Genomic DNA, 16,604 nt, shown 5'->3' on the forward strand with positions numbered 1-16,604 from the left:
TTCCAGGGTGCCAGCAACCTCCTCCAGGACATGCCCATCTTCTGTTTTGTGAGATCCACATTCAGGTCATAACTCTCGTGCTCCTTCTCACACTCACTAGGTGAGACCAGAGCTCTCTCCAGAGTAATGTGATCCCATATTTTTCCTGAATGCCAGGCAGGTGAGCCGTGTTACTTTTCCATTGTTCTGATGCTTGCAACAGCTCTCTGGTGTCCTTCACAGACTACCCCAGTTCCCTCTGCAAAGCCACCCTTTCGTCTTCACTCCTGAAGTGTCTCAAATCACCAGGCACTGAGGCAGTGCGGGGGTAGTGGGTTGGGAGTCCAGCTACAGTAGTTTGGTGTGAGTGCTCCACACTGCATTCCTGACCCTCTTCTTCTTGCTGGACCCCTGAAAAGTGTCAGGGCCCATGGACAGCAAGAACTTGGTTTCTCCAGAAGCGTTTTGCCAGCTCCTCACCCCTCTCTCCTGCAATCAGCTCATCCTGAAGAGGTTGAGCAGGCCATCATTCTCCCAAAGCTTCATTGTGGCCCTCTTCCTTTCCTCCTCATCCTCTCCCAACCCACTGCCCCCATCCCCTTGTGAGCAAGGTATGTGTGCAGTCCTTGGGATGGGGGCATCCAGCCCCTCCCTCCCCTGGCTTGCAGCTGGTCATGGGCAGAGGATGCTTGGAGGTCATTATTTTGCAGCTTTCACAATATTGTTCTCACTTTGTCTATGGAAAATTGCCTCCTCTGCCCTTCTTGTCAGGGGCTGAGGGCGACTCCATAACACTGCGGTAAGTGGTATTAACTAACCTTTGCTAGTGACCTGTCTCTCTTGTTTCATTTTGAGCCAAGGGCAACAGGTTCATTTGTCTTTGTCCTTATTGGTTCTTCTACTCAACTTGCTGGAAAACAAGCCCCAAAAATCCCCAGCCTTGATATTTACCAAGAGTCACGGAAACTGCTTTGATTACCATGGGTGCCAGACTCTGCTGAGCAGTACTGGCACCATCATGGCCCATGGCTGGGCACAGGACTGGAGCCAGGGAAAACTATGCTGCCAGGATGCTCACAGAGAAATGAGAAAAACCAGCTGCTGCTTCTCTGAGCCTGGAAGCATCACCTGGCTCCCAGTGGCTTTGCACACTTTTTGCTTATTTGTGATCACTGGTTGCTGGCAAGTGAAGCATGGGGGCAGGAGGGTGGGAGGTGGGCACAAGCCAAGGGAATGGATCCATGTGCATCCCATGCTCGCATGGAGGCATCCTGCTCCTGCTGGGCTTGGGAAACTGCTCTGTGGGCAGAGCAGGGTAGGTCACTTGTCCCTGGTTAGGGGCATGAGTCTCCCCATACCATGTGGCTGGTGGGGTGACCAGGATAATTTCCCAGGGGGGGTGATGGAGGCAGGCAGGACAGCTGCTGTCAGAGGTGTAGTCAGCCCCATGGGCAGGGAGCTTGCTGTCAGCACCTCTGCCACCAACACTTTCCATATGAGGAAAAGATCCTTCCCTACAGCTAGGAGGTCTTGCTGGTCAGGGCCACCAGGAAGGGCTGGCACCCATGACATCATATCTGGAGTTTGCCTTTTCTCTGCATCTGAATCCCCAGGAGCAGAAGCCTGGGAGCACCTGTCAGCTTGGGCAGACTCCTCCACTGCAACTGAGCTGTAATTCCAGGCACAGCCAGTGCCTGTGATGCTTCCCCAAGCCTCAGTGCCTGTGACAGCCTCAGTGGCTCTGCCCGCACAGGGCTGGGTCTCCTGCCCAGCACAGGCACATTTCAGCTCCTCACCACACACGTGGGGAGAAGGTGGTGAAGGAGATGGAGCTGAGGCTGGCAGGGAGACACCAAGCAGCTCACAAAGGCCAGAACCAGGCTTTGCAGCCCATGCATCACCTGGGGCTGAGTTTGGGCTGAAGATGCAGTGTGTGATTGTGGGGTGAGAGAGCTTAACGACCCTGAGCCTTTATCTGTCAGGGTGAGCAAGAAGTTATTCCCAATTAGCTAAAGTGATGGGCTAATTTGGTGGTGAAGGCAGGAGGTGGATCACTGTGGGTAAGACTGACAGCTCTGCATCGCTGTCTAGTTCAAGGGACTCTGCTAGACAAAAAGGCCCTGTGTTAGCAAGGTGATGCACTTTTCCAGCCCTGGCTCCTAGGAGATACCATCATGAAGCTACTTCCAGAAGCCCACATGGGTTTCAGCAAAAGCAGAGTTTGGGTCTGTTTGACAATGAGGTTTCACTGCAGCCTGTCACGTCTCAGATGAGGCTTCAGGAACAGGATCGTTTGCCAGTAACCACCACCTTGTGCTGATGTTATCTAGTTTCTGCAGAATGAACTTGCTGAGTTGTCATCTGTGACACCGTCAGGGGAAGTCCTGACTCCTGACACTGCAGTTCCTGCCTCTGCTTTGCCATGGCCCCAATTCCAGCAGCATCATCTGGGCTGGTTGGATTTGCTGGACACCTGCTTGTGCTGAAATGTCATGAGGTTGTCAGAAAGACCTGGGCAGCAAGGCTGTGCTGTAGGTCTGCAGGCTCCCAAATCCAGTGGAGCCACTAGCAGGCTAACATGTAGTTTCTGGTTGAGGATAAAATGGCTACTGACAGCTCATCTCAGGGTGATGCTGAACACTTGGTGACTAGACAAGCAGCAAGAGGGGGTTTGCACTAGAGCTAACATGTGGGTATCGGCAGGTGCCTCTCAGTACGTGGGCTACTGACTTCTGTGACAGAGGCAAACTCTGTGGGTGCCAGGCAGAGGCACTGCTTCATTATGCAGGTGTTTGCCAAGTGAGGCATCCCTTTTCTTCTGTGCAGACTTTCCCTGGAGGCAGTGACCTGATTCACTCTCTAGCTCCAGCCAGCAGATAATGGATGAGTGGCTAAGGTAGTCATGTGCTGGTGCATGCTGGCACTGCTCTATGGCTGGGCAGCATGATGGCACCCCATGCAGCCAGTGTAACAGGCTGGCAAAGCTAAACTCACTGGTCCAAACTAACTACCTCAGCTGCAGGTGCAAGGCGTTCTCTATGTCTGTAAAGTGGATGCAGGCACTGTTCCGCTGTCTGTTAAATACCTGCAGGTCGCTGGATTACGTGCACAAGTTTAGGAGCAAAGCGAGCTGCCAGTGCACCCTGTGTGACATGGAGCCTCATTCAGGCAGGGCTTTGGAGCAGCACATTTCCTCACCTGATAGCAACCGTCTGCTGTGGCTGCAGGGTCCTGCGCTGCTCGGCAGCTGAGTTCGCATGCTGGGGTAGCAGCACCTCAGCATTTCTCCCAGCCATGCTCTGGAGTGTCCCTAAGTGCCAGCTGGCACCTGGGAAGTTTAGATGAGAGTGCCAAAGGGTTCAAGGCTGTGCTCCAAATTCAAGATAGAGCTAGTTGGTGGGTCCCTCTCACTGTGCAGCAGTGGGGAAAGGCTACATGAGGAATGGGATGAAGAAGAGCACATCTATACTTTTTAACTGTAATGCCATAGTAGATGGGAGGAAGCTTCCCTGGGCTGCTGTGTTTGCTTCTGTCTTCCCTGCTGTGAAATCAGGAGACATCCAAAGATGGGTGCTGACCTAAATTAGGACTGCAGGAAAATTTCCCTATGTAGGGACTAAAAGTCCCACCAGTTTAGAGTGGAAACCAGTGAAATGCCACATGATAGAGATGTGCAGAGCAATCCCTGGCTTAGAGATAAGTCTGTTCCTCTGCTCACCCCCTCACAAGATGTTCAAAGAAATGGAAAGACAACTCATTTCACACTGGTAAACTGACACACTTCTCACAGAGCCAGAAAACTGGTTTGTGCAGGTGGACAAGATGCCCTGCTGGCCAACAGCTTCAGAGGGCTCACAAAGAATCAGATATTGATATGAAAAACAGGGATACCCAAAACTGAAGTTAAAAAGTTTGGCTTAAATAAGATGAAAGATGGGATGATTCTTGGACATCTACTTTGGGGTTTGGGTAAAGAATGGTGGCAAGGAGTTTCTTTTTTACCGTCCCTTCTTTGAAACCAATTTTGGCACTATTAGTGACACCAGGAGGACCAAGTCTTCAAGTCAGGGCCTTGCACCATCACTACTGGCATGTCTTAGGGTGTAGCACTTCTCCCTCATCCCACCTCCAAAGCACCATCAGGGATGAGGTGCCATGGGAGGCTGCAGGTCACCTGTGTCCGGGCACTGGTGTTGGCAGCCATGGACAAAGCTGTAGGAAAAGCAGCCATGTCCCAGGAGGCTGATTACAGATCGCCTCTCTCTTGCCAGGGTACCAAAATGCAAGGGTGGAAAGTACAGGATTGATGATCATCTGAAACTGCTCCCTTTCCCTCCCTCCATCTGCTGCTCCCAGCCCCTGGGGAAACCTGTGGGACTTCACAAGCCCTCTGAAATAGCCAGCACTAAGCAAGGCCTCCCTTGGTGTTTGGACGTTGGACCATGGGCCTCCTTCCTTGTGTTTTTCTCAAAAAGGCATTGAAGAGCCCTGGCTGGGGGATGGACCAGGTGTGGGTCACGGGCTCAGCCCTGCTGCTGCCTCCCCCAGCAGCCTGCTCTGGGACTCTGCGTTGTCTCCCAGAGAGCTGGCAGCAGGCGAGAGCTGTGTGTGCCAGGGTGCACTGTCCAGGCTGATGGGGCTTATACCCATTTGTGTGCTTTGATAACTCTGCCAGTATGGCTCTGCCATTCAGTGCTACTTGCACAGGCACTGCGTGTACCTTCTGCACAGCTCCCCAGTCCTCTCCTTCACAGCCACTCTGCCCCATGCTGCCCGTCCTCCCCCACGCTGCCTCCGACGTGCTGGGCTCTGGCACTGCTTATACAAGCACCACACACACCTGGGCACAAGCTCACTGCATGTGAGCCTGTCAGCGCAGCTGCTTGTGCTGAACACCTCCTCCAACCATGCTGCACGAGCTGAAGGTTTGGGAAGCTCTTGTTCCCACGAAGTTGGGTGGAGAGAAGGGAAAACCAGTGCACACAGCCCCGTAATCCAAAAGTGAAGCAGATCCCATTGGGGTGGAAGTACAGTACTAGCATGAGTGTTGTTCACAGCCATCTCCTGCTGAGGTGGGTGTCTCAGAGTCTATCTGCAAGAACATGCCCTAAATAAGCTGTACTCAATCCTTGGGAGTCTTGAACGTGTTTTGTGGTGATGGGTGGTATTGAAGAACATTTTCCTCAGAATGGAGTCATGAAGCAGCAACGTAATACACTCAAGAGTCATGTATTAATTTAAGAGACAAGTGATGCATTCACCATCCACCCCCATGCCATGGATCATGGTTTCAACCAATGCCCAGTGAACATCAGATCCTCCATCAGGCATTGTTCATCCCCTGGGAGCACAACTTTTGCTGCTTGGTCGTTGCAGTTGGATTCACTGCAGCAGTAGCAGAGGCCCAAGGCTGAGTCCTGCTGCCACCATGGTCAGGCTGAACAGGCGCATGTGCCTCTCCTGCTCTTGTGTGGCCTGGAAATGCACACACTGGAAAGCACGAAGGAAGCTGGGGCCATGGCCCCTTGCCATCACCAGTAAGTCTACCCCGGGTGGATCAGCCCTTCTGGTTAAACGGGTCACTGCCCTTCCTCTTTGGGCCTTCCCCGTCATCACCGAACGAGACTACCTCCGAGATGAGTCAAACCGTCAGACAACATCTGCACCCTCCGCACGCCCTGTCCATGCGCTTGGATAGTTCAACTGGTGGGCTCAGCCCAGGCAGCGGAAGCAAAGACACCCTGCTTGACTGGGGGGCGTCTGATAGCTGAACCTTTTCAGTGTCCCAAGCGTGGCTGGGTGATCTGGTCCATTTTTGACCGATCCCAGGAGGTAGACAAAGCCTGTGAAGATAGCAGTGAGAGAAAGTTTGGCCTTGAATGGATGTACTCTACCAGGGTTTGGGATCTGCTGACCTGGAGACTCTTGTGAGTGTACATCTGAGTACTTGCTCATGAGGTGCTAAGTCCTTGCCAGGAACAGATTAGAGGTTGATCAGCTAAAGACACAACCAGTTCATCTGTACAGGACAGGGGAAGGAGAATGTGGTTAATCCCTTCAAAATACTCTCATAATCTGTGAACTCTCATAATCTGTGTCTTGAGACTGAAACTCCTGTATGTGCAGGACATCTGACCCTGCCAACCTCCTGTCAACCCTTCAGCTGGGAGCTCTAGCCAGGCTTGCTCTTCTTCTCCAGTGGAGTCAGATGGACCCCATCTACCTGGAGCTCGGTGTCCGTATCTGGAAAGCTAGCACAAGTGGCGTTTTCTTTCTACAGTTTTCTTCTTTTAAAATATGGACACAAAAAATGCATTACTAATGACATTCAAAAAAAACCCACAGGAAAGTGGCAAAGCCAAGTACCAAAGACCTAGAAATTGCCAGAAATGGGTTTGCCTGGGCAGCCTAGCTTAGCTGTCTTGTGCATATGATAATTTCCTGCAGTTTGCCCTGGATTGCCACCTCTTCAGCACCCAGGCTGGACCTTGGCTGGAGGGAGCAATAAGTTGGACAGCTAGGCTGTCTCCTTTCTTAGCAGGGCTGGGAAGCTCCTATCAAGTTGGTGAAGCAAGAGACTGCAGAAAGAAAGGACGTTCTCCTGGGTAGACCGCTGATGCCTCCCTGGAGAGCTGGGTCTGTGTCTACCCCTGCCTCGAAGTTACTCTGTGAGTCGGTGAGCCACATAAGCAAGAGCTTTCAAAGGAGCAGCTGCATCTTCCTCATTTCCCAGAGCTGCTTTACAGAAGTGCTAAAGGTTTGCAGATGCAGTCACAGACATCAGGATCTGGGGTTTGGCTAAATTAAGTGCTATATAGTGCCAAAATCACTGAAAAATTTAGATTCTAGTTGGTTCAAAATGTGTATCCAAATGAATGAGTACTTATGACCTAAATTTCTTTTTGTCTCTTATTTTGCCCCTGTTAAATAGGTATAACTCCATCCCCTCATCCCCCACTTCGGACCTGAAAAGGTGGCTGAGAAAACAGCTTCATAAATAACCCTGAAACACTCATTCAGTGCTGAAGTGATGAACATTAGAAAGAGTCTGTGAAGAAATGGAAAAGCAGGATGTTGGAGCAGGCTGGCTGCAGGACAAGATGAAGGTAACACAGCCATCCCAGGGAATAAACCCTAGTGGACCACGCAGCTACAGAGCACAGCATGTTACACAGCATGAGGGTGTAAATGCAGTGTGCTGTAGGGATTCAATTACGGGATTTCCATAGTTTTGAGTGCTTGACTACAGCCCTTGTCATTTATCAGACATTTGGGGTGTAACGTACCTGTTTCCTGGACATTGGCTGGTTGCACCGAGTAAGGACTGAAAGCATTGGTGTTTGTTCTGCACCAAGTGGGATGAATTTGGTGGGACTATGCTTCAGCTCTCCTGGCACAACCTCACTCTCGCACTGAGCTCAGTCAAGATGAAATAGCCCTGGTGACAGAGACTGGGGAAGCTGCACACCTCACAGACAGGACAACATGTGCTGGCAGAGCGGGACATGGCAAAAGTGTCTGGTAGAGAGCAGGGACTTCGTTCAACACAGCCATTTGCTTAACATCTCAACTCAGCACTGATTTCTATGCAAAAGTCTTCAAACTTATGTGGGGAATTATAAGCACGTTGTTGCAATTGTCCGAATATTGTAAGAAATTATTTGCATAAAATGCTACATGTGAAGCAGAAACAACCTCGGTGGTTTACAGGAGGCTGAATCTGGTAACTGGTCTAGGCTGGATTTTTAAATAGCACTATGCACTGAATGGCTGTGCAAACAAGATGAGTGGGATGAATGGGGTGAGATGCAGTTTTGAATGTTGCTGGCATAAGCCTGCTGCAGGAAAGAGCTCTGGAGCAGCAGGTTTACAAGGAAACTCCAGGACCCACCTGTGCTGAGGAAGATGGTTGCACAGGTGGGACATGGGGAAAGAGGTTTTGAAGCAAAGGTCCTGGCTGAAAAATACCCTATGTGCTCTCTTGGTTCTGAGGAACCCATCCCAGTAGGTTTTTTTTTTTTAATTTATTTTTCCTTATTGAAACCCTGGAAACATAACTCATAACATAATCCATCCCACAGAGGCAGGATTCAACCTGGACTTTTTTCGAGAGAGGTTTCTCCCCAGTCACTTCATATAAAGGGGCTTGAATAACTTTCCTGAATTGCCCATCCCAAGGTCTTCTAACTTCATCTTGCTTCGAACATCAGACCTCCACCTTTCCTGCCACAGTTGGAGCCTGTTGCTTCTTACCCTGCTTTGGCTGCACAGACAGCAGCTGACCACCCTTTCCATTACAACATATGAAAGACTGTTCCTTGCTCACCACCCACTTCCCACCCCCAAAACTTCTCTTTTCTAGGCTAAATGGGCCAAATTTCTTCACTCCTTTCTCTTAGTACAATATTTCTGTGTGTTTATCCTTTGTATTGTTTTTCTTCCAGACTACTTCACTTCTTGGCCTGGGACTCTGAACAGGTCCTGACCCTGCACAGGCAGCACAAGGCAGTCGCCTCCTCTGCCTTGCCCCAGAACCCCAGGTCAATACTTGACCCCTTTGCTGCTGGCAAAGCTTCAGTTTTTGATGCTCTGCAACCCCCGGATTTTTCCCCGCTATTCTGCTGCCCCATTGGTTACTCCCCAGATCTTCTACCTACAGCTCGCTTTGCTTTACATTTGCATTTGTTCTTGCTGAACTGCATCTTGCTGCTTTCAAACCATTTCTCCACGGCTGAGATCACACTAAGCCCAGGCTCCAGAGTCCCTGCAGCCACTGTGTCCTGGGAGAACCGGATTCCCTTCAGCATTGCCTGCTGTAATTCACAAGGGACAAATACAGGACTGGTTGGCCCTGTTCTTCCCCTAAAAACCTCTGGAAATATCCTTTCTCCATCAAGCTGCTGGTATGGCAGTAGCCTAGCACTGGTGAGTTTTTCCAGTGCCACTGACGATGATATCACAGCTCCTGTGATTAAGATCAAAGAAAATGAAATGATCCCAGAGAGGAAGTCAGGGGATGTTATTCACAGTATAAATTTAGTCACCTAAGTCAAGCACAGAGATTAGGAGACTGGCTCCTGAAGCTCCCCCTCATAGTGGTGGGGAGCCTGGGCAGGGGCAGCAGGAAATCAGCTCCCCATGTTGTGCCTGCAGCAGGTGCCCAGGGCAGTTCCCACAGAGCTGTAAGCAGATGCTGGTGGAGCCATACTGGTGGTTTCTGCTGCTCTGGGTTGGGGGGTCATGTCTCTGACCAGAGAAATGGCAGGGGGATCTCACTGCCTGTGAGGAGACAACATGGGTCCAGCCCAGCCCAGAGAAGCATTGTGAAAGCTCTGCCCATCTTCCCACCAAGAGACACTTGTCTCACTTACAGACACTTATTTGCTCATAAGTGGCAGGAATTCATTAACAGCATGGCCAGTTCAAGGGCAAAGAGAGTGTTTGGACAAGGCAGGAAAAAGGATGCTCTCTTAGCCCTGCTCAGAAAGGCCAGTTGTCCAAACCCTCTCCTGTGCTGTTGCTCTCTCCTGAGGTGTGTTCATCAGCTGTTAAGAAAAGCCCAGCTCTGGGCAAACCAAGGTGCGCTCAAAACCTCCCTCCTGTGGATCTAAGAACAGCCTTTGCCACAGCCACATTCTGGACAGTTTTGCACTAACTGTCCAGCTCCTGCCAGGACATTCAGCTTCCCTCACCACCTTCTGCCAACAGCCCCACCACCTTCCCAACTGTCTCCAAGACGCTGGCCTTGCTAGATACAAAAGGAAGGAATTCACCTAATTTGCCCAATAATGGAATAAGGATATTTTTCTCTGAGGAAGGAGCTCCCTCCATCCAGCAGCCTGCAGAGCAGGACAGGCCAGGCAGTCTCTGAGACCTGCTCACCAGCAGAGGAGTGTGGTTTCCTTGGGAGAGTGGGAATCCTGCAGTGTGCTTCCTGGAAAGGAAGTGCTGCACAGGGTTGCAGAATTCAGAGGAAGTGTAGTGATGCAGTGAGCTAATGGGTCCTTCAAGGGTTGTGCTGCTGGCCGGTGCCTTGGGAGACCTGAACTCAACATCTCTCACCTCACCAATGCCTTCGGCTACTCCATTTCCAGAGCCAGCTGCACCAGAAGAGCCCTGCGTGCTACAGGGGGGCTGCATTCCAGGAAATTGGGTCCCTCAGGGTGGATCATGCCGAGCAAACCCTTGCAGACATGTTAAAATGTGTGGTGGACCCTAGCATTTCCATATAGCCACCAGGAGGAAAAATACACTCAGTGCTGTGAAATGTTCAGATAAAAGGGCTTAAGGGTAGAACACCAGTGCCACAGGATGTTTCTAAAGGGGCAAACAGGCCAAAATGGAGTAGTTTTGCTACTGGAGCTAAGCCAAGAGATGTACCTGAACCACCCAGCCTGCAGCCAGCCCTATGCAGTTCTTGGTTTTGGCCATGTTTGTTCCTGTGTTGGCTCCATGAGTGGCAAGGATGGGAAGAAATGCCAGCAGTGCCCATGCAAGTCTGCACATACTTCTCTGCAAGTGTGCTTTCTGTGCTGCAATACAGCTGCAACCCCAAATCTGCCAATACTCTTGCCCTAATGACCACTGCATCTCAAGTGCCCTGGCCTATGCCCTGCTGCTGAGACTTGCTAGCTGTTCCTGCTTGAGGCAGGAGAAACGCAAACAAAACACCCACAGGCAACAAAACTCAGTAAGTTGGGAACTGGGAATTGCTGTTTTCCACAGGAGTGTGTTACTGTGAGTGGGTTCATGCCTGTTTCTAGATCTGCTCCTTATTGCACATGCAAGAACTTAGCAGCTCCAAAGTCGTGTGGTCCTGTCTGTGGATGGAGAGCCTGTTGGCACGTGACCGTGGCTCATCCTGCTGGATCTGGTGACATGAGCAGATCAGAAAGCAAATGGTCCCTGCTTTGGCACCTCCTACTCCTGCATTGTCACCTCCAGAGCCACTAGCATGGGGTACTCCGAGGGTACCCCTGAGGTATTGCTGTCCTAGGGGCTGATTGCACATCTTTAGTCTTCTGAGGCTTGTACTAAGGATAGAAGTAGTCCCAGAGAGCACAGACCGGGAACAAAGAAGGGGATCCAAAGCAGCTCCTCCTTGCTGCTGTCTGCATGGTCTGATCCATAGATTCTTATGTTTACAGCACTTTGTCTGCCAGGGCTGATATTCCTTTATGGGTCAGTGGTGACATACTAATGAATGTTTTAGAGTGCTAAATAGCTTTGCTTTATAGAAAATACTAGTCCCACCCAACCCAGTCCAAACATCCTATGACCCTGAGCCTTTCTTCTTAAATGGGACTGGTGCTTCGTCATGCCCATGTGAACCACCTGCACTAACAGTGTTTATGTGGCACCTGCTGAGGGTACCCGTCCCCTCCCCGGGACCCACGTCAATGGTGTGGGGGCGGCAGGAGGGGGTGGGAGGGTTGTGGGGAGATGTGTGTCTGCCTGGGAATTTCCTCAGCTGTGTTGGGGTGACTGAGGTTGCCTGGGGCTGGACTGACCTCCTGCCTGCACAGGGCTGGCATGGGACACAGTGTCCCTGGAATTTCTGGGGCTCCCAGTGGCACCTCCTCCGCACTGCCCTCCTTTGAAGGTCCAAGTTTCACAGCCAGAGCTGGGGCTTTTCTTCCTTTCCATCTCTGCTGTTTGTCTCAGAGAAAACCCATCGCGTTGTTTTTCAACTGCCTGAAGGTGTTTTTCGGGGGTTTTTCAGGCTATTTTGAAGCTCATTTTTCCCAGATGTGCTTTTCTTCTTCTTCTTTTTTTTTAAAATTGGTTTTTAAAAACTTTTTTCTTCTTCTGTAACTTTTCTTCTTTGCCTTAAAGTTTCCGGCCACGTGACTTTCAGCTTACATCCCCAAGGTTCTGAGAAACCACAAGGAGGCTGAGACCTAAAGGGAAGGTGCAGAGGCTCTGAGAGGAGAGGCAGCGAAAGTGTCGGAGTGCTGCGCAGAAGGACAGAGTGCTTCCGAGACGAGTGAGAGCAGGGAACCAAGGGCCATATCAGAGGTGGCAGAGGAGGACAGAGGAGAGGCAGAGAAGCAAGACAGAAGGCAGGCACACCAAGAGCACAACGTAAGCTGAAGAGACCCTGGGAGCCAGAAACAGCAGCCATGCCCCACAGCTCTGACAGCAGTGATTCCAGCAGCTTCAGCCAGTCTCCCCCTCCCAGCAAGCAGGTAAAGCAGGGGTTGTTCCCCAGCTCTCCCCAGCTGGAGAGTATTTCAGGGGGCCACGAGTGGGCAGGAAGTAGGGTGGCACCCACTGTCGGTGTTTTCACAGGGCAATATGGCAGAGCTTTCTAAGAATGGCTGTGGGGAGAGAGATGCAGGGCTCAGCCAAGGGCCCTGGCAGAAGCTCCAGCCACAGAGCTGGGTATGGGCAGAGAGAGATGACCTGGTTACCTGGGGCTATGCCAGGGGCAGCTGGGGGCCCAGGACCCCCAGGCATGGTGGGTCCTGTGATACATGCCAGGCAGGCAGGAAGCTTCGGCGTGAGTCGGTGCTCTAGTGAGGAGCCTGAGCAGGCACCTCCTGGCCATGGACCAGGGTGTCTCAGGGGCAGCCTGCCTGCTTCCTGCTTCTGTGGACAGCACTCGGGACCCAGAAAAGCCCTGCTGCTTTGGATCTGCTTTCTTTACTGTTCAGCCTCAGAGGTTTTTCGTGTTAGCAATGCTTCACAGAGGGATTTTGCATGGCATACCTTAATGGTAGGTTTTTTGCTGGCAGATACAGACACAAGTCTGAGGTATTCTCACTGCCTTTTCTGGCTAAACTTTATGTTATCTGTCATTTGCCATTTGTCTAGGGCTGGCAACAAGAGCAAGCGCCTGAGACTTTGCTCAGAAATCTTGGGGATCATCAGGGCAGATGATTTTTGGCTTCCAAACAAGGATGGGAATGCATCCTGGTAAAGACAGGGATAAAGCACAAGGTTTTCCAAAGGATAGGGACCGGACTAGATGCAGGATGTGGGAGCTGCTATATCTGAGACATTTTCAGGGTATTGAAGGCAAGGATAAAACGGTTAAGTTCAAAGAAGAAAAATATCTTGGGTTGGGGGGAGGGGGGGGGAGGATGTGGACAGATAGATGGGCTGGGAAGATAACTTTTGTGGCTGAGTTTTGTAGTCTTGTGGAGAAGTGGTGGTGTGAATGCTAAAGAGTCCACAAGAGGGGCAGTGCAATATGAAAATAGAAGATGAAAGTCTGTGTGACAGTTTCAACTGTCAGAAGGCAGCAGCAGGACCAGATCTCAGCAGAGAATGACTGGTGCATGAAGCTCATGACCTGAAGCCTGGAGACCTCTGTTCTCCCCTGCTTAAGGGGCTTGGGAGTGTTGCAGTCAGCACTGCAGGCATTGCTACCAAGGGACTCCAGAAAAGAGCAAGGACAGAGATCAGAGAGGTGGAGCAAATAAGATCTGTGTTAAAAACAAAAGCTCTGAGTCTGTCTAGTTAAGAAAGCAGGGGCCATATTGTGTTGTGAGGGTCTGCAACAAATAAAGCCTGAGGCAGGAGAGTGATGGAGAAGGGAGGGGCCTTCAGGGGTGAAAAGAGGAAAACACAGGCTGAATATCTGGAAAAATGGTATAGCCAAGGAGCTGGAATGTCTGCAGAGCCATTACCCTGCAGAGAGACAGGAAAGGAAAATGTTTTCTGTACAAGAAATCAAATTGTCTTTCTTCCAGAGGGAGGTCCTTACTCTGGTCCATCAAAATGTATCCCAGGCTCTGTGTTGGTGAAGGGAGAGTGGTCATTTCCCAGCTGTTCTGGGATCCCCAAGGATGTCAGATGTGCCCCTCCTGGCAACAGGGGTACTAAAAGTATCACACGTCCCCTGGACTACGGCTTTATACTGGTGTGGAGGGTGTGTAGCCCATGTCCTGTGCTTCAGTGATGTTATCTGCTGTGTCCCTTTCACAGCAAATAACAGAAGAAGGGTGAGGGAGAGAATTACCCAGTCATTTCCATGCCTTGTTTCCCTAGGACTCTTCTGATGACATGAGGAAAGTCCAAAGGAGGGAGAAGAATCGAATTGCTGCCCAGAAGAGCCGCCTGAGGCAGACCCAGAAAGCAGACACACTGCACTTGGTGAGCACTCCCACCCTTTCTCATCCCTGGTGCTGAGGACTCAGAGGAGACAATGTGCTTTTCCCCTGGGACTTGGAGCAGAGATGCTCAGTGGAGGCAGGACAGGAGAAGTGAGGCCAGGGCAGGATGAAGGAGTCAGCGCCTGCAGCGAGAGCACACAGCCCAGGACAACGGCCACGGAAGCGTTTAGTTTTGCAGCTAGTTTTGAATCCATCTTTATCTCTCAGTCTTTCATCACCGATTTCCTTTCCCAACCTCTTCTGACTGAGCTCTTTGAAAGCACAGTCTCACCTGGGCTGGCTCTCCCCAGGTTTGGGATTCATGCCACCACTTATGCAGAGGTGCAACAGCATACAAGGGTACTTTTCTGTGGCACTGTGGGCACCCCCACAGCTCTTCCCAGTGTGAACAATTAGATGTCTTGCCTTTCGGGAGGAATGGTCACTTCTGGCTGTGTGTGTTTGGGCAGGAGTATGTAGTCAGTGTCAGAGCATAAGGTCTGGGATACTTTGCATTTTGCACATTGATAAGTGCAGTCCAATGTATTTTGGGCCACTGGTGGGAAAGATGAAGAACACGCAGCCTGCAGTGGCCAGAAACCATCTTTATCCCTGTGCTGGGCTTGGCTATCCTTTGAAAAGTGCTAGTTGAGCTCATGTTCAAAAAAAGTCCTTTGATTTAGCAGTCTTCATATTCCCCCATATTCCCATTACTGGAAACAATTCCTGAGAATCCAGTTCTGAACCTTCCTCCTTACATAGTGCCCTTAGCCCATAGTTGGAGCTGGGTTCAAGACAGATTTCACTCTTTTCTCAGTAGCTGATGAGCCTTTTAGAGCTGACATGGCTCTAGGCTGATTGCATTACATCTGCCAGCAGCAAAGGCTCTGGGCAACTATGTCTGAGAGAGGTGAAAAACCACCATTTCCTTGGGGTCACTGCTCTCTCCACAGTAATCCTAGGGGTAGGAATGGGCTCTGAGCTTCCGCCTGGAAAATCCTGCCTAGCTGTGCACCAACCAGAATTGGGCTGCTTTTCTTAGAGCAGATAACAAACCACTTGCTTATGAGATTACTACTGCTCAAGCTAGCATTGATAACACACAGTCCTTGCCTTCCCATTGGGATGGGGCAGTGGGCTAAGCCCATTTTGGATCCCGACAGGTAGATGAAAAAATGCAGGGAGGCAAGTAGAAGATGGATGGTAAATCTCTGCTGATTTTTTTCAATTCCAGTGGACAGTGACCCCGTGCTGCTCCTAGGTTCATTCCCTGAGTGCTCTTTGTCTTTGGTGGATTCTGCATCAGGGACTTTGTTTCTCCGATGTGGTTCTTCCCAGAAAAGCATGGCTCAGTTTGAGCTATGGTGGTATGAAAGGAGCCACCAGCTCCATCTGCCCCAGGGTTTTCTAGCTTGTGTTTTGAGGAGAATGAGTCATGGGAAAACTGGGACTCCTGGCCTCTGGGTGATTCCCATCAATTCCTGAGTTCAACAACAGTCATGATTTCCAAACTGTTTGGTCACACCTGAGCGATGCTGTTTGCTGTGTGAGCTTCTGCTGCAATTGCTGGGTGCATTTCGACCTGTGCATGGAGTGGGCACCATCAGGAATCAGCGTAGCAGCAGAGGGGCGAGCAGAAGGTTTGCTTTGCCAATGTGGTGGTGCAGCTTTCCAGAGCCTCCAAGTGCTGCATCCTGCTTTAGCTCTCTCAGCTGAGTTTCCAGTCCTCTGGTCCTGCCCAGGCTGCTGGCTCCATGGTCAGTTGATGCCTGCAGTGTTTCAGCCTGGAGCTGGCTGCACTTCAGCAGAAGCACAGGTAGCAAAGGCGTTGATGCTTTCAGTAGTGTTGAGACAAGGCTGAACATCATTATTAACCCCTTTGTTGTTATTCTCATTAATACCAGTATTAATTCAGTTCTTCTGAGGCCTCAGTTTCTCTTTTCTTCTGACTCAAGCGTCTCCCCTTCCTCCTCATCGTGCCGCTGCTTTCCCCGGCTGCTAGCAGGAAGCAGTGAGTCTCTTCTTTCCAGGGCAATGACAGGTTTCCTGTGACAGGTGGTTTTCTGGTTAAAGACGGCGGTTATTCAACGTGCTCTCCCCCGGGGGCTGGGCTGCCCGGGAAGCGCCCGGAGATGTATGTGTGCATGAGAGGGAGCGAGAAAGCCTGGGCGGGAACAAGCCACAGTCAATTCTCGTAAGCTGAGGCCGGGGAGCGTGGCTGGGGCTGCCAGCATCGCACCCACACCCGGCCTGGCCAGCTGGGGGAGGAGGGTTTGCCCAGGCGTGGCTCTGTGATGAATTTACCAGAAATATATCATTCTGGAAATTCTGTGGGGCAGAGAGGCACAGGACCGCAAGCCTCGTGTCCCCAGCTCATCCTATGGGTCCCACGCTGAGGAAGCCCCTGTGGTTTTGTCTCCTCAGGAGAGTGAAGACTTGGAGAGACAGAATGCTGCCCTGCGCCGGGAGATCAAGCAGCTGACAGAGGAAATGAAGCACTTCACCTCAATGCTGAGCTCCCATGAA

The 16,604-nt window shown here is 51.0% G+C and overlaps 1 protein-coding gene across 1 annotated transcript; it reads left to right on the top strand.

Annotated features, from left to right (window-relative positions):
• On the top strand, window positions 1–16,604 carry BATF (basic leucine zipper ATF-like transcription factor; the record flags this gene model as incomplete). Its single annotated transcript, XM_008639610.2, has 4 exons — window positions 1–7,085; window positions 11,815–12,167; window positions 13,975–14,079; window positions 16,503–16,604. Coding segments are annotated over exons 2-4 (273 nt in total), but the record flags the coding sequence as incomplete, so codon positions are not given.

Source organism: Corvus brachyrhynchos, unplaced genomic scaffold (genome assembly GCF_000691975.1).
Source record: "Corvus brachyrhynchos isolate BGI_N302 unplaced genomic scaffold, ASM69197v1 scaffold115, whole genome shotgun sequence".
NCBI lineage: Eukaryota > Metazoa > Chordata > Aves > Passeriformes > Corvidae > Corvus > Corvus brachyrhynchos.